At 38.4% G+C, this 24,831-nt stretch overlaps 1 protein-coding gene across 1 annotated transcript in view; it reads left to right on the forward strand.

Moving 5' to 3' along the window:
* fndc5b (fibronectin type III domain containing 5b) overlaps nucleotides 1–24,831 on the forward strand; it is a 34,447-nt gene that overhangs the window by 1,220 nt on the left and 8,396 nt on the right. Inside the window, exons 2-5 of the mRNA XM_017480766.3 lie at nucleotides 14,040–14,155; nucleotides 15,927–16,125; nucleotides 19,245–19,334; nucleotides 21,893–22,070. Coding sequence (XP_017336255.2) covers nucleotides 14,040–14,155; nucleotides 15,927–16,125; nucleotides 19,245–19,334; nucleotides 21,893–22,032 — 545 coding nt within the window. The 3' untranslated portion in view covers nucleotides 22,033–22,070. The remainder of the gene's footprint in view (nucleotides 1–14,039; nucleotides 14,156–15,926; nucleotides 16,126–19,244; nucleotides 19,335–21,892; nucleotides 22,071–24,831) is intronic.

The following is a 24,831-nucleotide window of genomic DNA, read 5'->3' on the forward strand; positions in this document are numbered from 1 at the left end:
AAAAGAAATACACACGTTTTTAAACCTAGATTAACTGGGGAAGTGTGTGTGTGTGTGTGTGTGTGGGGGGGGGGGGGGTGAACGAGAAGTGCACTGAGAAAGAAATTTTTAAAAAAAAATAGAAAAAAAAAAAACCTTCCAAAAAACAGAATATGTTTTCAAAGTAACCTTTTGAACCTCTTGGGTCGTGACAGCAAACACAAACAGTCTGCATTTCTCTTTCATGTGAAGTGGAGAGACTCCATCAGCCCACATCATCGCTTTCATCAGGTGATGCAGCAGAGAACGGAGCTGATGTACATGTACAGGAAGGGAACAAAAGAAGGCCCGTTCTCTCCTACATTCACTCCATCACTTTCACGCCTTCACTTTATCCACCGTGGGGAGGGGGGAAAAAAACAAACAAAAAAAAATACATCCAGTTTACAGGCAACCTGCATAACAAAGAGCCACAACAAACGCAGCGGGTGACGCCAACAGGCAGCAAATGTACTTGAAGGCTGATTAACTCCGGAGGTGTTAGACTTTAGCTGCTCACCCATTGAGATGTTATGTGATGATGAAAAACAGAGGCATGAAGCGCTCAGGTTGTTGCTTTGAAACACCAAATGACACTAAGAGGACACTGTGGATTTTAAACGATACTGATATGGCTATGAGATCATTGGTATGGTTTCATTCCTTCCAATCATAGAAGAATTTATGTATGTATGTCAAACAGGAAATTAGTGGAAATGTTTGGAGAACTGAAGCAGAATCGCTATTTAACGTGTTGTTAAAATGTATAGACATACTTCTATCTCTGGATTTATTGTGACGTGGAGATGATTCAACACAGTTTGAAATTTCAAGAACAAATGTACAATATATACAACAATAAAGCTTCTTTCCACATATTTAAAAAATCGGTCTTTTTACACTATTTTGGGGTGTGCTTATTTTGGAGGGTCATTGATTTTATGAAAAGTAATCTAGGTTAGTTATACTTTATTTGATTTATTTATTGTCATTTAGGATGCATTTCTCTTTTTTTTTGTGGTCAATATCTAGTTGTACAGTAAGCCATAACATAACCAAGAACACAAATTACACAGACATCATCACCACCCAGGTTTTCTTCGGTAACTACAGTGAAACTAATTGGAAATGTGTGCAGGGTGAGGTATTTCATGTAGACCTGGTGACAGGTCCTCGGATTTTACGGGGTTAAACTCCAGAATGTCTTTGCTGACAGAGTCATCGTGTCAGTCTTGAAGAGAAAGTGACGCATTTGGCTGAGATTTTAAGTTCGGAGATCAGAGACTTAATCCGCTCAGCCTCAACACTCGCAGTCAGTCTGAAGTGCAGCCGACACTCAGAATATATACAGCACGATACGAGGGGGGAAAAATGGCATTGGAAATGCACTGAAAGGCTTTTAGAAATCCACGGTAAGCACTTTTTCTTCTACTTTGTTTTCACAGAAGCATGACAATATGAGTGAAATTGCTCAGTTGTCATTCTAGTCTCCTTCAGTAATAATGTTTCAGACACTTCACAGCGGTGAGGCAGACAGGTGGTAAAATATTTAATAGCACAGTGCGGGACCATGTGATTTCTTCTGTTTTTGTGTATATCTCATACTAAATAGTTTTAGATCTTCAAACGAAATACAACATAAAACAAAGGCAGCCTGAGTAAACACATGATACCGAATTTTTTTTTTTTTTATTGAAGCAAAAAAAGTTATCCAACACCTGTCACCCATGTGAAAAACTAAGTGTCCACATAAACTTAAAACCTGGTTGTGCCAGCTTGAGCAGCAATAACTGCAACCAAACACTTCCGATAACTGGAGATCAGTCTTTCACGAGTAAGTCTTTCACTTACTTCTAGGACTAGGATTTACTCCTATGCTTTGGATCATTGTCTTGCTGCATAATCCAGTTGCGCTTGAGTTTCAACTTACAGACTGAAGACCGGACATTCTCCTTTAGGATTTTCTGGTAGAGAGTTTCCCTCACTTACTGCAAGTTGCCCAGGTCCTGAAGCAGCCCCACACCATCACACTTCCACCACCATGCTTGAACGTAGGTATGTTCTTTCTGTGAAATTCTGTGTTTGGTTTACACCAGATGTAACGGGAGACCTCTCTTCCAAACAGAGCTCTTGGAGGAATTTTGGAAGGTCAGACACTTCTGGGAAGGTTCACTACTGTGCCGAGTTTTTTCCATTCGGAGATAATGGGTCTCACTGTGGTTGTTTGGAGTCCCAGAGCCTTTGAAATAGTTTTGTAGCCCTTCCCAGACTGACATATTTCAATCACCTTTCTTTCAACTTTGGCATCGTGTATTAGTATAAGACCTTTTAGCCAACTTCATGCTGTTGAAAAAGTTCTATTTAAGTGTTGATTTGATTGAACAGGGTTTGCAGTAATCAGGCCTGATTGCATCTACTCCAGCTGAACCTCGTTTTGAATGCAGTTTCATAGATTTGGGACCTTAGTAACTTTGAGGGCAAATTCATTTTCACACATGCCCAGTTGGAATTGAATAACTTTTTTGCTTCAATAAATAACATTATCCTTTTCAAACTGTATGTTGTGTTTACTCAGATTGCCTTTGTTGTATCTTAGAGTTTGTTTTAATTTCTTAAACAATTTAGTATGAGATATACACAAAAACAGAAGAACTCAGGATGGGGCAAATACTTTTTCACAGCACTGTAGGTATTATTTCATGTAATAACACAGTACTGTTACTGCATGCTCGATTCCGTTTGGTCAGAAGTTTGTTGATTAATACAAATCTGATATACAAATCACAGGTTTATATCAAAGGGCTCGTTCTAATACATTATCGTTTCTATAGTAACAGCTTACACAGGGACCTTTTGGATGCTTGACGTAAACAGGTTAAAAATGTGTCATTATTAAAAATAATTATGTAGCATTTTTGGAAGGAGTCTCCAGTGTCAGTGCTTTGTTACAGCCTGAGGTAAAGCTCAAACGTTTACTTTTGTTTTGTTTTGTGAAAGTTCTGAAACACTAAATATAACTATAAATGGATATAAAGTATACCACACTTTAATAAATATTGCTGCAGTATAAGTGGAATAAAATGATTGGAAACATGCTGTTAGGAAAATAATCAAGTTTGAAGTAGTAACAGTAACTCTACTTCACACCACTTCGTCATCAAATACATTCCTATAACAGCACAGCTCATTGGTATTTTATTCCTTACCTAGATAATGGAGTTTAAATTTGGAACGGGGTTTCAACTAGATACAGAGGCCCTGATTTACCGAGATGCCATGATGAGCTAATTTGCATGCGCAGTCTTATAAATTGCTTGTTAGTGGATGTTTTGCATGAGATTTACAATTGCGTGACTGATTTCATATGCAAAATAGGAGAGAAGGAAACAATATTTAAATGAAGTTCTTGCACGATAGAGTTCGGCTCTTAGAGATTCCCCCAGAAACCTGTCACATGTATGTAATTAGGTGTCAAGTACAACAGCTGATTAAACGTGTAAAAAACTGTCCGCAAAAAAGAGAGTAGACATGAGTTGTGCTGGTGGCAGTGGAGGTGTAAACATGTCAAATATTTAATCGAACTTCACTGTTGTTCATGGTAGTAATTATTTCAAGATGTTTTCTCATTATATTCAGATACTAAGAAAATGTTTTTGGAAATAGTAAATAAACAATGGTTTTATTTTGTCTAAAACGGCTTTGTGCAGATTTAATATCTGCCCGATGGTGGTATTGATTTGCTCATCCAAGTGACATTTAGGCTGCAGTACATCACACTGCATGTGTTAAATTAATATCTTTGAATCGACACCATGCTTTTGCTCTTATAGGAAGAAATGTGCAAATATTCATTGGATATTTATTAAGGCAGACACGCCAAATGGACTAGCTGTTGCATATTTGAAAGATGCATTCCTCTGTAGATCCTGATAGGACATCTGTTTCTACATTTTGGTTGGTGTTATGAAGTAAATCATTGCTTCAGTGTACATACTGTGTAAATAAAGGTATCAGACTAGGGTTACTGGGAGTCACTGCAGTGGGAGAATCAAGGGAACCTTTAAAATGATTTAAGGTACATAATTGCACATTTGGGGGTTGGGGGTTTGATTTCAGCCTCCTCCCTGTGTGTGCGGAGTTTGCATGTTCTCCCCCATGGTTCAAGGGTTTCCCCCGGGTACTCCGGTTTCCTCTCCAAGTCCAAAGACATGCGTTGCAGGCTGATTGGCACCTCTAAATTGAATGTGTGTGCAATTATGCCCTGCGATGGGTTGGCACCCCATCCATGGTGTCCCCCGCCTTGTCCCTGTGTTGGATAAGCGGTGCAGAAAATGAACGAATGAATGAAAGCCAATTAAAGGTACACCGTAAAAGCCACTCTAAAAGCCAATTAAAGGTACACCATATACATTTTTTTTATTGAGAAAGGATACATACTAAAGGTACAAATCATACACCCTTGATGGTACCGCCCCAGCAACATGGAAGGAACCTTGTTTTTCCTTAAAAATACCTAAATGTCTTTCTGAGTCGGAATCAGGAACCAGGTTATTCTCAGCATGTCACATGCTCAGCAAAATCTCATACAGTCGCTGAAATTGTCAAAGTTGGATATTTGCCTATTCTGAGCGCTCGCTCCACAATAGCTGAGATATATCAGGGCAGATACAGACACTTTGAAAAGGTCCATAATTACATTTCACTCTCAGAGACTCCATTTTGGGCACATTCGCTGTGTAAGAAGTAATTGGTGTTCGAATATTCTCAAGAAACTTGGGACAATGTCCGTCTCTGTGAAGATAACTCACGTTCACTGCACAACTTTTACGGATCTGACCTTTGTTATTACTCTGTAATATGTAATGGCTGATCTTTTGTGAAACATAACTGGCAGCAATTATTACCAGATTTCATGCAATTATTTTTTCGCCCTTTAAATTCTACACTATATATAGATTTGATGTGTAGAGCAGACGATATTAGTGAATGAGTGAATTAGTTTTTATCCGTATGATCCATGTAATACTTGACTGATGCACCCACTTATAACATCTAAATTTACATGTTTCACATTTACACGAGTGCAGCATTGTGTAAGCAGATCACAGTGAGGTTGAGTTTACCAGCTGTGATTGGGCTGCAGATAACTACTGCTACAGCTGCATTTCCAGGGTTGCCAACTCTCACACTGCCTAAATAAGTCTCATGCCAAATTAAGTATCAAGCCAACGTTAAAAAAAACATACAACATAGTCACAAATCTGCTCATATGATAGTTTTCTGTCAGTATCGATGAAGTGTGGGGTTTAACGAAGCACTGCAACTTCTTGATTGGACCAGTCTGAAGTGGATGGGTCCTGTACAAATCACATTCCTCCCACGCCGGAGAGTTGCCAAGTCCACTTACAATACGTGACTTTTTTTTCTGAAGTCGCTTGAAATAAAAATCACGGGTTGCGGGGTTTTTTCTGGCTTGTTTAAAAAAAATATGTTGCTTGTTAGGAAAAGTGACTTCATTTTTTATTATTTTTTATTTTTTATTTATGGTCGCTATTTTCCCCAATGCACTGACATTGTCTACTCAAAGCCTCACAATAATATTGATGCTGTAGCGTATTTTGCTCTCCCACAATTATTACAGGTTATAACAAACAACAAACAAAAAAGCCTAACATACTCATATACTAATAGTAGTTATGGTTCTAATGTAATGTCCTTTTCCATCTCTCCAATCATATTCTGCTTTTTTTAGTTCCTTTCATCTTGTGAATGTAAAACTAAAATCATTAAAAGATTAATAACGTAATTTTGTGCTCCAGAAAAATATGGGTTTTGTAGACAAAGTGGTTTACATATCATATGGTTTTAAATGTGAGGTTTTGTTAAATTTTGTTGTCATGTCCATTTTAAAGTCAACCCTAAATGAGGTAAATGAGGTTTAAGCCATCTTGATTTGCATGGAGGATTGGATCCAATAATAATGAAGATTCTTATAAAATTATTATTAAAATGTTTATCAACAATGGAAAGACAATTTAATAAAAGTTGAGGACTTTGTAAGGTTGAATCATTAATATCTACAACTGAAGATTTGGTTAAAATTGGTATGCCACTGGGGATAGACTTAAATAAATAAATAAATAAATAAATCATATATATATATATATATATATATATATATATATATATATATATATATATATATATACAGTGAGGGAAAAAGTATTTGATCCCCTGCTGATTTTGTACGTTTGCCCACTGACAAAGAGATGATCAGTCTATAATTTTAATGGTAGATTTATTTGAACAGTGAGAGACAGAATAACAACAAAAAAATCCAGAAAAACGCATGTCAAAAATGTTATAAATTGATTTGCATTTTAATGAGGGCAATAAGTATTTGACCCCTCTGCAAAACATGACTTAGTACTTGGTGGCAAAACCCTTGTTGGCAATCACAGAGGTCAGACGTTTCTTGTAGTTGGCCACCAGGTTTGCACACATCTCAGGAGGGATTTTGTCCCACTCCTCTTTGCAGATCTTCTCCAAATCATTAAGGTTTTGAGGCTGACGTTTGGCAACTCGAACCTTCAGCTCTCTCCACAGATTTTCTATGGGATTAAGGTCTGGAGACTGGCTAGGCCACTCCAGGACCTTAATGTGCTTCTTCTTGAGTCACTCCTTTGTTGCCTTGGCCGTGTGTTTTGGGTCACTGTCATGCTAGAATACCCATCCACGACCCATTTTCAATGCCCTGGCTGAGGGAAGGAGGTTCTCACCCAAGATTTGATGGTACATGGCCCCGTCCATCGTCCCTTTGATGTGGTGAAGTTGTCCTGTCCCCTTAGCAGAAAAACCTGCTTCACGGCGTAGTGTGTTACCAATTGTTTTCTTGGTGACTATGGTCCCAGCTGCCTTTAGATCATTGACAAGATCCTCCCGTGTGGTTCTGGGCTGATTCCTCACTGTTCTCATGATCATTGCAACTCCACGAGGTGAGATCTTGCATGGAGCCCCAGGCCGAGGGAGATTGACAGTTCTTTTGTGTTTCTTCCATTTGCGAATAATCGCACCAACTGTTGTCACCTTCTCACCAAGCAGACTTGTGTAGGTCTACAATCTTGTCCCTGACATCCTTGGAAAGCTCTTTGGTCTTGGCCATGGTGGAGAGTTTGGAATCTGATTGATTGAGTGTTTCTGTGGACAGGTGTCTTTTATACAGGTAACAAGCTGAGATTAGGAGCACTCCCTTTAAGAGTGTGCTCCTAATCTCAGCTCGTCCCCTGTATAAAAGACACCTGGGAGCCAGAAATCTTTCTGATTGAGAGGGGGTCAAATACTTTTTTCCCTCATTAAAATGCAAATCAATTTATAACATTTTTGACATGCGTTTTTCTGGATTTTTTTGTTGTTATTCTGTCTCTCACTGTTCAAATAAATCTACCATTAAAATTATAGACTGATCATTTCTTTGTCAGTGGGCAAACGTACAAAATCAGCAGGGGATCAAATACTTTTTTCCCTCACTGTATATATATATATATATATATATATATATATATATATATATATATATATATATATATATAGTTTTATTCTTTTTCATGTATAATTGGCCATTCTTGTACAATAGGCTCATTTACAATTATCATTGTTCCAGATAAAACATCTACTGGGAGAGAAATTGTGCATGTACAGACCTGACCAGTACAGTAATGTTGTTTGTGATAGCCATGCTAAGCCGTACTTGACAGTCAATACCATGGATTTTTATAATGTTGGGGGCGGGACACTTCAGATTCTAGAGAGCATTTAATTGGACAGAAAATCTGCATAGAATGATGCCATCAAAATCGTTGATCCGTATTGGTGGTAGAGAGAGACTGTAAATTTTAAATGCATGTATCTTCTAAATACACACTTGTTTATAGGTAAACTTCAGGCAAACATATTCATACTAAAAGCCTGCAAAGACAAGGGCATGGTGACGTAGAAATAGAAACAATCAAACAGAAAAAAAAGTGATGTATGACATTACGCACATTTTACCCAGTAATTCTCATTTCCACACAGCAAAAAAGGTCATTTGATTCATAAATCTCACTCTAGCCAGGAAGCCAAAGTTGGCAACCCTGTAATCAGACAGGTTCGGTCCATCTTTCTTCACCCTCTTGTGGCTGATTGTTCAGAAGCATCCTGAAAAGCAGTCTGCAATCAGATTTTTGACACACGAACAATGCGACATTGTGCAGTTATGAATGTCTACGCTGACACGCCGCATCTGTGAGCTTCATAAAACTTTGACGTGCTACGTTTATGCTATTCAAGAGCCTTGCAAAATAGCCATAACAGCTCGACATGTTGTATGTTTAGTAGGTTTTGGACTGCAACAGTAAATACTTCCTTTAGGCTGCCCAGGCCAGAGATAGATGTTGGACGCATACATATTTACGAGACCTGGCATTGGCCAAGGGCTCAGGAGGAAGTCGATCCATGCCAGGAAGCTGAGCTTTCAGTCCTGGCAGAATAAATCACTGCAGCAGGCTCAGGTGGTGAAGTGGTGACCTGGCCATGTATCATCACCCAATCACACACACCACCACTGAGAAACCGGCAAAAGGAAACAGAAGGAGATGAAACTGTGTGAAACTGTGGATGAAAGGTCTTGGCATGGTTTAGAACTGACCATGTGTGTGGCTTCTAGTGTGAAAATGGACAATGCGTACCCTGTAAAAATTCCAGGAGGTCACTATATGAGTGCATAATTAATGCCAGAAATTAAATTAGTGTGAATATTTATAGTATTTACAGCATTTTAATGTTTGTGCTGGATACTCGTGATGGTGCTGCTGCTCCTGTATAGTTGCATGGTAAATATTTAGAACATAGATTTGTTTTTTTGGCATTGGTGCAGTCATCTAAATCCTGAGGACATTGTACACTTGTGGTGCTGCAAAATAACGAGCACCTGCATGACCTAAAAACCCACACCATACACCCATTAATCAGATTACTCAGTCCATATAGATATACATAGATATATATACTAATTGTAGTTATTTTCTATGTAACAATACCCAGAGAAGAAAAATCTGGTCTCTCATGTACAGGACAGCTTGAAGAGAAAGCATTATGAGAGATTGGCAACCAGAATAACAAAGTAAATCAAGAGAGAACTTATTAGAACCCAGTAATGTGAAACTAACTGTGCTTCTAAGCAACCAAGAAAAACAAAGAACATGATGGATTAAAGCTATTTATACCACAGCAGTTCTGAGTTCTTGATTCTGATTGGTCAGAAGGTGATTGATTTTCTTTAACAGCACAGCTCTGACAGGTTTATATTAACACACCAGTTATATTTCACAGAAAGGTCTTCAGGAGTTATTGTATTATTTTTTTCAGCTTTCTGGTTTCTCAGTAACATGACAAGCTCCATTTTTTAAATCAAGATCAGGAGGGAGTTCAAATGAGAGACTGGTAAGTCCCGTTTTTCGAAGGCTGCAGAATAGTAAATGTAACTACAGTATAAATGTTTTTTGTTTTTTTTTTTGTTTTTTTTTTAAAGTACGTTGTATTTTGTGGTATAAAAAGGGGGTTTGCATCCACATTGGTCCACATCACACCACCATGTCACTTATTATTTGACTGCAACATCATGCGCCCAAGGGTTATTATTCCATACATATTGTGTATGTTAAGGAAATTAAATGTTGTAGGGTTTATCAGTGCCTCTCCACGGCTCACTCACTAAAATAATTGCTACGTACAAGTCACTTTCATTTAAAAAGGAAAAACACAATGTCTTTATTTATCCTGATATATCGCATTATAATTGACTCATTTTAATGCACATTATTCAGGAAACTACTAGGAAATATTCAGTATCCAACATTTAGAAACCAATAGGAAATGTATGGAGATGTAAGATTGAGGATTGTCCGGATATCTAAATGCAGTCATCAAATTATTCCCAAAATACAAATTTATGTATTTATTTCCTTGTTTGTTTGTTTGTTTGTTTGTTTGTTTGCCGCTATCAGATTGTTTTGTATATGTATCCACACTACAAAATGATAATATGGCTTTCAGGTAATTTAAGGACTAGTATTTACAACCTTCTGGTCGCTAATTCTAACCATGAAGCTGCCAATGTTTCCTATCATCATAAGGATACATGACTCAAATGTACAAAAACCACATTGAGCAGAGGAACATGCAAGAAATAGACAAGAGATGGAAATTTCTTCATTATCCATCTGTGTATTTGACTTCCTACCAACAAAGACTCAGTAATACCATTTTAAGAATAGGAGAAGATTAAAAGTATGGGGTACAATTATTGGTAGACTAGCAGTCAATCAATACATTCAAAACACATTAGTCTTGGGTTACAGTTTGTTTAAGCACAATGTGTTCAGGGGGAATACAGATCACCCGTGAACATCCAGTGAGGCAATGAAATGTGTTAAACTAATTGAATGCACTTGGACATTATTCTAGTCTTAACAAAGCACTGCATAGGAAATGTCATCGCACAACTTTATTACTGTATCATAAACTTTGATTGCCAAGCAGTAATCTCTTTTGTAGAAATGGCTATGTTTCACATACGGGGCAGCCTTTATTTCTAGTAAATCAACCAATCATATAGTCATAATGAACTAGGATTAATTGCCTTGCACAGTTTTAGGTTTCACAGTGAAACTGTACTGTGCATCATTGTTGTAATCTTAAAAACTCTTTGATGAACACATTTAGATCTCTGAATCTCCCATTGTCCTGAAGAGCTGGTACAAGATACAAAGCAGGCAACAGCCCACAATTAAAGGTCAAGAGTTACAGCCATAAAGACTGGGATTCATTGTCATCTGCACAGCTTCTGTCCTCAGGCTGTAAGTCTCACAAATAAGGACCCTTTCAATAACCCACCTCTGAGACGTGTTATTAAATAGCATTTTATTGTTCACACAACTAAGACGTATGCTGTTAATATACTCAACACCCTCAATACTACATACTTGTATGTTTATATTTCGAGCTTTTCCACACTATATAACACTGGCTTTTGCACACACACACACACACACACACACACACACACACACACACACACACACACACACACACTGATCAGCCATAAAATTAAAACCTAATATTGTGTAGGTCACCCTTGTGCCACCAATACAGCTCTGACACGTAAAGGCATGGACTCCACAAGACCTCTGAAGGTGTGCTGTGGTGTTTAGCAGACATTAGCAGCAGATCCTTTAATTCCTGTAAGTTGCGACGTGGGGCCTCCATGGATCAGACTGGTTTGTCAGCACATCCCACAGATGCCCGATCGGATTGTGATCTGGAGAACTTGAATTTTTTGTCATGCTCCTCGAATCATCCATGAACAATTTTTGCAGTGTGGCAGGCCACTACAATTAGGGAATACCATTGCCATGAAGGGATGTACTTGGTCTGAAACAGTGTTTATTTAGGTGGTACGTGTCAAAGAAACATCAACATGAATGCCAGGAGCCAAGGTTTCCCAGAAGAAGATTGCCCAGAGGATCACGCTTCCTCCGCCGGCTTGCCCATAGTGCGTCCTGGTGCCATCTCTTCCCCAGGTAAGTGATGTACACGCACCTGGCCATCCACATGATGTAAAAGAAAACGTAATTCATCAGACCAGGCCACCTTCTTCTATGACTCCATGGTCCAGTTCTGATGCTCACATGTCCATTGTGGTTAGCCTTCACTCCACATGTGCACCGATGAGCCTTGGGTGCCCAGGACCCTGTCGCCAGTTCACTGGTTGTCCTTCCTTAGACCACTTTTGGTAGGCACTAACCATTGCACACCAGGAACACTCCACAAGACCTGCTGTTTTGGAGATGCTCTGACCCAGTCGTCTAGCCATCACAATTTGGCCCTTGTCAAAGTCACTCAAATCCTTACACTTGCCCATTTTTCCTGCTTCCAACACATCAATTTCGAGAACTGACTCTTCACTTGCTGCCTAATATATCCCACCCCTTGACAGGTGTTATTGTAATGAGATAATCAATGTTAACCTCTTCACCTGTCTGTGGATTTAATGTTATGGCTGACCGGTGTGTTGTATATTGTTTGTCTCCTTGTTTAGATTTGGTTATATTGTGGTTTATATTTTGTGAAATAAAACCAACTAAATTTGTTAGAAAATATGCAAGCAGGTACAAACAAAACTAATAACTGCATGAGTTAAGTAAAAAAAAAAAAAAAACAACAACAACAGCAAAAAAAAAACAAACACTCAACATTCTCCTTAAGGTTTATGTTCCCTCCAGCAACCTGTGATGAGTTATTGACCGATGCCTGATAGTGTCTTCTCAGTGAGGCATGAGGTCCCTTTCCAGAACCTTCAAACTGGCTGTCCCTCAGAGGTGGAATGAACTTCTAACCTCAATCTGGACAAGAGAATCAGTCATCATCTTCAAAAAATGGCTAAAGTTCAACCTCTCCTGTGAACACTTAACTAACCCATTACTTGTCTCCACTCAGAAAAATAATCACTTTCTCCCTGCTCTTACACCTCTACTCTGTGCACTTTGCTCCTCTAGCACTCAATATGTGGTAGCACTACTTGTATGGTTCTCGCTTTGCTTGTATTTCCTCATTTGTTAGTCTCTTTGGATAAAAGCATCTGATAAATGAATAAAATGTGAATTTGAAAAGACTTGTGCAGATCTATGGTTGAGAACAGTTATGAACTCGAGTGATATAGCTGAGGTTGAGGAACAGTCAGAGCCAGAACTCAAACACCAGTCTTTCCAGGTGCATAAATCCACCTAATAATACTGTATTACTCAATTTAGCTTTTAGCCATTATATTACTGGACTATTGAGATTTGTACCAAGAAAAATATTTGTACAATCTTGCACTTGGAAAATGAAAGATTCTGATTCTGTTACGGAAATAGCATATGCATTCTCCCCAGTATGATATCATAATGTCAGTAAAGTGTGTGTGTGTGTGTGTGTGTGTGTGTGTGTGTGTGTGTGTGTGCAGAATTTGTAGGACCTTTTTTTTTTTTTGACCAACCTGTTTTTTTTTTGTGTTTTTTTTCAATATTGTCCATATTTTTAATAGCTGTAAATTTGCGATGTTTTTACAAATAATGCAGTGCTGACTATTTGTCACATCACAGCAAACCAGTGACTACATTTCCCATCCTGCACTGCGGCCTACAAACATGGCCGCCATGGACCGCAATTCCTCAGACCAACAGTATAAAGAAATTGTTTGAACACAATGACTGTGAGAAACATTGAGTGTTATCACCGTACCATACGTTTGTACCCTGTTCCTCGTTTCGTTTCATGCTCTTTGATCTTGTTTCTTGTTTCTTGTTCTCGATTCTCGCCTTGCCGCGTTTATGCCTGTTTGCAGATCGCCTGACCCATTGCCTGTTTTTGACCACTCTGTTGTCTCATGATTTGGATTTGTCTGCCTGCCTCTCTTTATTAAAAGCTCTTATCTGCACTTGCATCCGTCCTAACCTTCATTAAGTGGATAACGTGACACTGTTATTATAGATAAATGACATACCCAGTCATAACATCGCAAAGCCTTTTCTCTACATGATGCCTATTTTATGACAAAAAACTACCGCCAAAGAAAAGATGGCTGCATGCTTTTTGATTTGCAGAGTATTTAACACGCTAAGGCGCGTTGAGATACGAATGTAAGAGCACCCACATGAGTAAATAAAAATGGAGTGTAATGGTATTATCGATTGAGTCTGACCTTAGACCAGGTTGAGCAGTGGAGTGTTTCCAGAATCTGAAGTGTACACATCATCCTATTTGGTGTTAGAAATGAGGAAAGAAAAAGTAGTGCAAAAAAAAACCAAAAAACAGTCTGGGATATTTCCAGCTTTTACTTTTGAGATTTTTCTGTGTGTTGTCAGTCAAAGCAGTGGAAAAGTGCAATAGGATGCTCTCTCTCAACACTTTTCTGTCTCTGCTTTTGTGACTTTTGTCTTCAGACAGCCTATCCGCCCCACTGAATGTAACCATCAAGACCTTAGATGGCAATGCGGCTGTGGTCACATGGGAAATCTTCGAGGGAGATCCGGTCATCGGGTTTGCCATCACACAGCAGGTACCGATGTACAGTGTCAAATGTGTTCAAAAGTATCATAGGTCATTCATTTTTTTTTTTTTTTGTCCCGGTGTTTAAGTATATTATGTAGATACAGTATGAGCATGTACAGTATATATATATATATATATATATATATATATACACATGCTGAAAATTTATGCTGAGAATTTAGCGGGCTTGTGTGCGCATGTGTGAGTGTGTGTGTGGACTGGGGAGATGTGCCAGTACGCAGTGTGCTCCAGTAAGTAATGAAGAGCAGAATCACCATCTGTTGGAGCACAAAGTCATTACAGCTTGTCACCAAAGTCCCAGACCAAACACTATCCCTGAGTTTCAATAACAAGCCAACAATGGCCTGTTCTACTTCCTTTCATCCCGGATTGCCAGGGCGGTTTCCTTATGAAGTAGTGGAGTTTTCCCTTTTTGCTCATTACTTTGCTGAGTGCTAACAGTAAAGTCATCACCTTGTGACCATGACCACATGTATGCAGCCTATTAAAGGCCTTTTCTATGTCACACTCGTTCTCTTTCCCATTCTCAATTTGGTTGAGGACGTGGAATGAAACGGCTGAGTATAAAGCTGTAATCCTATTGTTATGGTTAAATTCAATTTCATTTCTTAATAATGGATTTTGTGGTGCTTGGCAGGATGTTAAATACATACATATATATATATATATATATATATATATATATATATATATATATATATATATATTTATATTTATATTTATATATAAATATATGCTGATTAATACTTTTCCAGGACCTTATACTGGACTTGTTTTGACTGTACCAAAACTACTTGATGTGTAGATTCATGATATATAATCCCAATTAAGTCCAATTCAGTTGCAGGTTGTAACACTACAAGATGTGGAAAAGTTTAAGAGGGTGAATATTTATCAGTCCTTACAGGATTTTGTGTGTGTGTGTGGGGTGGGGGGGGGGGGGGGGGGGGGGGATGGCGAAATTGGCAAAATTGTAATTGCACAAAATTGTTTTGCGCGGCCTTTCACAGTGATGTCTGTTGGTAAGTGAAACCTTTTAGCTGTACTTATGGTCGATGCATGTGAATAGAAGATGGCTTTGGCTGAATGCACGTTGCGATGATGTCACATGACGCATCCTGGCCCGAATCTGCGGAAAGTCTCCGGTAATTTTGAAAATTTCCAAGCTCTTCCGAATATCAGGGTTTGCTTTATTTTATGTTCATTTCTGTGATAGTGAAATCCTGGAAGGACTGACTTATGCAATGCACTGCAATACTAATTACCAAGGGCTTTTGAAAACTCTGTTCCCGTTTTCCTTCATATGGCCACTGTTTGTTAAAGGTTATACAATTTTCCTAGTTGTGAAGGGTATCCCATGTCAAAAATGTTAGTAGATTATATGTTATCTATGTAGCGAGTGATCTGAAGAGTTATCCCAATGTGTAATTGATTCTACTCCACTGTATAGTGCACTATTTTGGGTCTGTGTCTGAGCATAGTGGAAAATATACAGCACATTCATGAAACTCCACAATGCACTGTAATAGGTTATGTGCAAATATCATAACAAAGTACCTATAATTTGCTGTACCGTTTGAAATTAACACATGACCTGTGCAGACCTATAGTGATTTTCAAAAGGAATATTTGAGTAAGACCACTATTTAAAACTATAATTTGGCACTGATAAACATCGTTTTGTCACAATCTTGTGACGTATTTTTTGCAGTGCCTGGACCCCTCACATTTCTCTCTTCCTGTTTTGTTTATTGTAGAAGAAGGATGTGCGCATGATGCGCTTCATCCAGGAAGTGAACACTACCACTCGGTCCTGTGCATTATGGGATTTGGAGGCTGATACAGAGTATATTGTCCATGTACAATCCATCAGCATGAGTGGCACAAGCCCTCCCAGTGATCCTGTCCTCTTCCGCACACCAAAAGAGTCTGAGAAAATGGCATCCAAAAGTCCTGGTAAGTTGAAGATAAAGTGTCTCAGTCTTATCATATAGAATGTCTTAACCCCTTCCACTTTCAGAAATTCTTTATTGGCAAAGAAAAAGTACTGGAAGAAGCACAAACCCTTCACTTGAGGTCAAAGAGGAAATATATATTACATAGACAAGATAAGTATATTGGTCAATTATTACACTGTTTCGCTGGGTGTCCAAAAACTACACATCTTCTTGAACTTAAGGACTGGCACTATTTTATGTTTAAGGTTTAAAAGTAAATATAAATGTTATATGTATAATATGGGTTTTCTTCAGGGTCTATGGTTTGCTCCCATCTCCCAAAAACATGCAGTAGATTTACAGTGCAAAATCCATATCATTCATCTAGCACCTGCATTTCTGGTGCCCCATGTGAGGAGGTATATTTCTTAAAGCAGCAGGTTTATATGTGGCAGACATACTGTATAAATTGGGATAATTAAATGTAATATCCCAAACTGCAGCCACATGCTCCTTCTTCTACTTTCAGCTGCTCCCGTTAAGGGTCACCACAGCAGATCCCCCATCTCCATTTGGAAATCCAGTTTACAATTCGCCTATTTGATTTGGCACAGATTTTACGCTGGATGCCCTTCCTGATGCAACCCTACCATTTTACCCAGGCTTGGGACAGACACTGAGAGCGCACTAGCTTGTGCAACTCCTGTGGCCAGGTTTGGTGCTCAAACCCACTATGTGTGGGGCTCAAACTCACCATGCTGAGATTAATGCTGTGTCCCAATTCACCTACTATCCATTCTAAACAGTATCTGAGATTAGAATTAGTGTGACCCAAATCATTGTATATCGAAATGAGTATCCCAAAGGTGATCTACTATTTCCAGTAGATTTTCAAAAGTGTCGATCTGTCGATACTTTTTCAGATAATATTGCCCACAACTCCTTGCACGATGTAGGAGGAGTTTTGTGACGCAGGTAACGTTTCCTCCTGATTGGCCGATACAGCGACTGTGTGAGTTCAACAATGGTTTAACCATTTTAGAGAGGTTTAAATGAAATGTGGAACAATAGTATGGATTATATAAGGAATAATGAACGAAGGAAAGCTGAAATGCAACGAGAAGTCTCTCCCATTACATGATGTGTAAGTATGTCCCAATGCTTCCATACTCTTTTGCTACACACTCAAATGTATGCACTTTTTCTTCACAAAAAGAGTAAATACATTTAGTGCACGGTATAAGTAGGTGAATTGGGATGCAGCATCAAAGTCTCGTGCTCTACCGACTGAGCTAGCCGGGCACTAAATTCCAGCGATATATATTTACACTTAAATTTGCTTACATATAAAATCTAAAAGTAAATGATTGATGCTTTTTCTTGCAGTTGATTTAAACTATACATATACACAGTTAGTGATGTCCTTTAAAGCTGAAGACTAAAAATAATCAAGTCAAGTACAAATACTCCAAACAGATACTTAAGTACTCCTACTCCATTACTCTCCATAGATGCACAGACATAAGATATTGACCAGATGCATTAAAAACTGAGGTTCAGGTCAGCATATGATGAAAAGCGGGCTTGAAAATGGTTTGCAACCAGATCATTAACATCGATTCATGCATAAACACAGCAGGGTGGCCATTATATGGCTAATCTAAAAATACACTCTAATTCAAAGTGAAAATGTCAGCCTTTATTACAGGACAGACTGCCTTATCTACACAACCCATAATATTTCCAGGTTTATGTTTTCAAATCCATTTAGTGACCCACGTTTTCATATAAACTTGTGGCGACCATTTAATTATTCATTGGTGCTGATGTTTCAGGTAGAGGTGAAGTACGATTCACACTGTGCCGGAGAACAGTGCAAAACCATTATAGTAAGGTAGACATGCTCAAATTATGATATGTTGCCAGCACCTTTTTTTACCATGAAATGTCTGAGAATGTGCAACGTTTCAACGACTCTCACATCCATTTCTGAGAATGACCCGATGTTATTTTCTTACAACCATTTACTATGAGTCATGCAAAAGGGGTAAAAGCTTCAGGAGAACTTCTCAAGTGAACAGGTAAAAAAAAAAAAAAGATTATAGAACACTTTCTTTAGGCAGCATAATAGATGAACAAGTGACATGTTGATTGCTCCTTTCAAAATTAATTACAACATTGACTGTGTACATAAGCAGCTGTGTTTTGTTGATCGTAATGAGTTAAGTCGTTAGCATTTGCATATGTGATAGTTGATGGAAACGATTTTAAAGTTGCCGAAAACTGTTGCTTTTCTTGACTGAAGCGGAAATGTGCATAAAATTAGACAGAAACGATAGCAAACTGAGATCATTTACAGCGAGTTTACACACTTTTGATGCAATATGTCAATGGTGACATGCAGGCATTTACTAAAAACACTGTTCCATAATCAGCCATTAGCACTTGAGTTGCTCTCCAGTTAATCGAGCAAGCAGTCTTCCGCTTCACTTCATTCCAAATAGCTTGAGGGTGGCTAATGAGCGCGGACAGTAAATCTTTTTCACCATACGCCTCCTGTTTCAAGGTGAAGTGGCATCATGTTGCTTTTTTTTTGTTCTGGGCTTATGACATGCATCCGCATTGACAAGCAGAAAAAAAAAATGCACAGCTTCAGAAGCATGGAGAAAATGATAGCTTTTCAGCTTTAGCAGAAAGAGATAAGAGAGTTCCTCCATTGCGAGCTGTTCTATCAATCCAGCTGGCCTGTCCACCAGGGCTCATCAGAGGCTAACACAAATAGGGAATTCACAAATGATCTTAATTACCACCAGCCGCTTTACAACTGCTGCCAAGAAGGATGATCTCCTGATATGAGACAGGACTTTAAAGACAGGAAGGGGAGAAGCATGTCCTGAGAGACACCTTCAATTTCCAGTGGCTGATCATAGCTCCTGATCAAAGTCTTCAGCTTCTCATTAGTCAACGCAGTACCATTCGCTACCACTCACTTCACATCAAAACTCCCTTTTAAAACTTACTGTACAAGCCAAAATCTATTCTTAGGTAACATCCAGAACTTATTATGTGTCAGTACCCATGGTGTTTTCTTTCGCTTTGTCTTCGTAAGCATGTGTATGTGTTTGTGTATCTTGTCAGATGAGGTGACGATGAAGGAGGTTGGCCAGGCTGCCCAGCTGAGGGCCGGAGAGCTGATCATCATAGTAGTGGTCCTAATCATGTGGGCAGGTAACAGATTTACACCAAGAGTTCTAACCAACATTCATATTTTTATTATCATTATTATTATTATTATTATTAGTAGTAGTAGTAGTAGTAGTAGTAGTAAGTAATAGTAGTCTCAGTGCTGCCACCTTTCACTACTCTTAGCAGTCTGAGACTCTTTGAGGCAAGATTTTGTATATTTATATAAGTGTCATAATACTACAGCAGGTCACACCCATGCTTTCTCACCTTCTTGCAAACAGAAGCATGCACAAACTATGAACACTATGCTAGTCATTACTGTATTCCTAAGTCTACACAACCACACAGATTAAAAAAAATGAATATATATATATATACACATATATATATACACATGGTTTTAAAATGGGGTTTTCCCCAGATATCTCAAGTAAGAGTGGATCAGTGCCACTTTTTTCTCCACTGTTTTCTCAAAGTGACACGGAGAAGTAATGTTCTGTATATGGATGTAATGAAGTCACAGTTGCATGGGATAATTTAAAGAAAACAAACATGTTACAAATGTGCCAGCTCTTCCCAAGTAGTTGCAGTTATTGCTGTAGTAGTAGTAGTAGTAGTAGTAGTAGTAGTAGTAGTAGTAGTAGTAGTTATACGTTTAATAGTAGTTGTATTAGTATTAGCATTAGTGATAGTTGTTGTTGTTGTTATTATTATTATTATTATTATTATTATTATTATTATTATTATTATTATTACTTATACTACTATTATTAGTGTATTATTATTATTATTATTATTAGTAGTAGTAGTAGTAGTAGTAGTAGTAGTATTGTTATTATATTATTATTATTATTATTTGTAGTAGTAGTAGTAGTAGTAGTAGTTGTAGTAGTAATTGTTGTTGTGGTTGATGTTGTACTGGTATCAACTGCTTTTAAAAGTAAAAACAAAATTTACCCTACAATTATTCAACTTAATGCAGAAACAACTCCTTTCCAAACTATAGTGTCTCAAATATATCAAAAGAAAACCAAGCTTTTTTTTTTAACCCCCTGTCTGAGGCATAACTGTTATTAGATAATATTTTATGTGAGGTTAGACATTATATTGGCCTGATTGTTTCAAGAATAATCACAGTTTATACCTTGCTTTCGATTGTGACTCATAATTTCTATCCAACATCCCAAGGGCATTTTGTTTTTCAATCCAAATGTGATTTACAAAGATCAATTGGGAAGAGAACCTACCAATGTGGTAAGACTCCTGATGTGTATTATGAGATTGATTAGATAGTCTTCTTTAAGGCTGTGCAATATATTATTTATAAATCATTATCGCAATATTGCCATTTGTATTGCTGAACGTTCATAAGGATGCAATTAATAAATAGGCCCACTTACCCAAGTGTGTCCTGGCTGAACGGTGTACAAGAGAGAGAAAAAAGTGATAGATAGAAAGAGACAGAGAGAGACAAAGGAGTTTCTGAGTTTCTTTGGTCTAATTAGACCACTGGGGTTTTCCATTCTCTGTTTAGTCCATATCAGGCAGGAAAACAGAACTGGATTAGAGTTTCCCAGGCACGGAAAGGGAATAAGCCCCTGTTGTGCAGCGTGTTGGTGTGTTAGTGTTTTCCCTGCTCTACCACCTGACTCAACTATAGCTAATTAACAAGCCCTTTGTTAGGTTGAAATTTGTGTGTTAACACAGAGAAAGCATGAAATTTTGCTAAATGAATACTCAAAATTGACATTTATGGTACAGCTAAGAAAATCAAAAGCCACACATCACACTTCACACTTTTAGAGCTCATTTATAACTGGTTTATAATGTTTGCCCAAATGTACAGAGATCCATCTTCAGCTTTTCTATTATCTCCTTTCCCCTCTAGACATCCCCCATCCATCACTATCCCTGACTACCTCTCTCCACTTCAGCCTTTCTCTGAAGCCCAGCTTTCCAATAACACGCACTAGCCATTTCCTCTTGAGGAAACTTCTAATCGCCATCGTGATTAGCGTGAATGAATTTTGCTAGATGAGTGTTAGCAGAACTTACCCAGAAACCAGTGTAGTCTTATGCAATTTTCTTTGCAAAACACCTCTTAATATTCTCTCTTATTGTAATCATAGTCAATAAATTTAATATTTAAAAATATATGTACAACATTTGGGGTTTTTTCTATATTGAACTTTGGTTTTATGATGCCATCTGTACATCTTAGTGGGTTTAGTTGGTTAAGCTTGGTTAACGTTGGCTAGTTAGCAGACTAGCTAGTTAGCACAATATGACCTTGAAGGAAACCGCTGCATGTAAACTACCCAAAATGATATTAGTGTGTCACATTAAAATAAGGGCAGACTAGAAGTAATGCTCTTAAAAAAAAGAAACATTGACTTTAAATGACAATGACAAATACATAAAAATAAAAAAATTGTTCATAACAGTGACCAAGGAGTAGGATGTGCCTCATGGTGTTATCAAACAAGGATATGGAAACCCTAAGAACAACTGCTATAGACAACAATAGACATGCTGATTTGAAGTCACTGAGGCCATGACTGGATTTGGGACTGCTTTAAATTTGAACTTTCTCTTTACAGGCGTAATAGCTCTCTTCTGCCGTCAGTATGATATCATTAAAGACAACGAGCCCAACAACAACAAGGATAAAGCCAAGAACTCATCGGAGTGCAGCACCCCCGAGCACCCTACAGGGGGCCTATTGCGCAGCAAGGTCTAACCAACCACAGGCAATAACAGGCTTCAGCCTCAGGACACGTATGTCTATTTATACTCATATGGTATATTCCATACATTTATGTAGCCCAAGAGCTTTTCAAGAAATGTTTAAAGCCCCTGTCAACATATTTTTATAATTAGCTTTTTATTATTAGATATAGTGAATGTAACATTGAATGTAAAAGAAAAAAAAAAATGTTGTTGTTTTTTTTCAGTTGAGAGTTTTCTGAGTTTCTTTTTTTTTCTGGTGCTTTTATCTGGCCAATTTGAGTTAAGTGGGACTAAATCAATTAGAATCCATCTGTATACCATCTGTTTACTGTCTAAGTGAAACTGCATTTTATATACAGAATCATAATGTAACAGTTTATGTGTGAATTTGGCGATTTCATGCGGCAGAAGCGGATGCAGTTTATTAGAAGGCAGAGTGGCAGACAGTTCCAAGAACATGAGATGGAGACAGAAAAAGGTCTGGCGATCAGCAAACAGTGTAACAAGGGATATCCAAAAATCACAAAACTAGGAACGATAGTGAGGTCAAATTACCTGGTAAAGCAACAAGAATTAACAAAGACTTGATATGTCAGGAAACAGGTAACTGAACGATACTTTGTATCGTGTGTATGTTTGGAGTGAGTATACATAGGGTTCGGTGGTGATTAATTCCAGGTGTCACTAATCAGAAGTTTGGTGACTGTGAGCGTGACAGTGTCTGTCCCTGCGTCCCACTTGACATACAAACTAAATAGTATCTGACAGGAGAATTCGTATGTCTCAAATCATAGTATGTTGAAATGAGTATCCCTAAAGTACCCGGATGGTCTACTATTTCTGGTAGATTTTTGAATTGTGGATCCATGGATCACACTTCAGGTAATACTGCCTACAATATTGCCTTGCGATGGTTTGCTTCACCAAATTCAAGGGCACATTTCAGAGAGGTGTAAATGAAATGTGGAAAAATAAATAAATCAAGGGAATTGTATTCTATGGTATAAATTATAATATTAAGGAATAATGAATGAAGATAAGCTGAAGTGCAACGAGGAGTTTATTTATGGTGACAGCGTTCTCTTCCAGGTAACAACGTTCTCTTTCGTTACATGACGTGTTAGTATGTCCCAGTACTTCTGCCACACACTCAAAGGTATAGTACTTTTTCTTCACAAAGGAGTACATACTTTTAGTGCATAGTATAAATATGCCAAATGGGATGCAGGGATAGACTGTGTGTGATGGGAATTGGAGTCTGTGGCAGCCATGTTTGTTGGCAGTGGTGCATTATGGGAATTACAGTCTGTTTTTCGATTCTGGCGTTTTCCTGACAGGCAAGCAGATCTACAGTACCTCCCTGTTTTTGTATTTGTTTTTTTTTTTTTAAGAATTACTAGAATGGCTACACAACAATTCAGGTAGGCACGCTTTATTTTTTGTCTAATAAACGTGGTATTGCTTTAGTCAAATTATTTAGGCATGGGCATGGTAAAATGTCATGACATTACAAACAAAAAACATATGACCGCCTTAATCTGATTTTGATTAGCTTGCAACTCATAAATATCCCTAGTAACATATGATTGCAAGAAGCTAAATGAGAGCATATTAAAGCATATTTTAAACCATTTTAAACCAGACATGATAAGTACACCTCTTCTGCATGACTGCGATGCGATTCAATTAATTTCAGTTTTAATTGTGTAGCGCTTTCAACAATGGACATTGTCATGAAGCAACTTTACCCAGAAATCTGGGTGTAGATTTAGATCTCTATCGAGCAAACCAAAGGCAACGACGGCAAGGAAAAAACGACATGAGGACGGAACCAGACTTCCAGGTGTACACCGGATAGTGGGATTATAAATTATTACAGTATACAGGTGTAGAAGAGTAAAGACAGACAAACAGTACTAAGTGTGTTGAAAGGATGTTCAGTATGAATATGTTGTGAATGAATCCTGGGATGAGCACAGGTCTTTATGATTACAGCAGCAGCTCTTAGGTACCAATTTACAGTATCCAGGTGTGATTATCTACTGAAGAAAGGGTAAGATTTGGGCATAAACTGTTAATGACAGAACACATGAGTGACTGGAAAACAGTTTTGAGTTCTTTCAGGGAAAGAATCAGTTGCTGAAGTACGTTGGCTTGGTGAATGGGAGTGTGAATCGTTGCCAGAGGGGCACACAGTGGCTTAGCACGTTCGCCTCACACCTCCAGGGTCGGGGGTTCGATTCCCACTTTGACCCTGTGTGTGCGGAGTTTGCATGTTCTCCCCGTGCTGCGGGGGTTTCCTCCACGTACTCCGGTTTCCTCCCCCAGTTCAAAGACATGCATGGTAGGCTGATTGACATTTCCAAAGTGTCCGAAGTGTTTGAATGGGTGCATGAATCACTGCCCACTGCGCCACTGGGCCATCATCAGTCTTCTTGACTTAGTCTTACCGCTGGATCATGGTGGTCACCGGGAAGTGAGAGTGAGGCCGATGCTGCACAAGTCTTCCTCACTATAATCCAATTCAGGCACAAGTCGATTCCCAGTTTGTGTTATCCATAATGGAGACAGAAATGGAAACTTTCGGTCTTAGTCGAAATCGACGGACGAACTCCGTTGCCAGAGGGATGTGGTTGGAAAGTGATATATGAAGAGTGGTAGGGGGTGCAGGTGGTTTTTATAGCTCTTTTCCTCATATACTTGCTGAACATTGAGTGAACACAGGACAGGTCACATCCAGTTATTGTATTGATCCTCAGTTGTTGCCTTTTTGTTGTTGTTGCCAGGGGCTTTAACCGATCCAGATGAG

Source organism: Ictalurus punctatus, chromosome 12 (assembly GCF_001660625.3).
Source record: "Ictalurus punctatus breed USDA103 chromosome 12, Coco_2.0, whole genome shotgun sequence".
Classification (NCBI taxonomy): domain Eukaryota; kingdom Metazoa; phylum Chordata; class Actinopteri; order Siluriformes; family Ictaluridae; genus Ictalurus; species Ictalurus punctatus.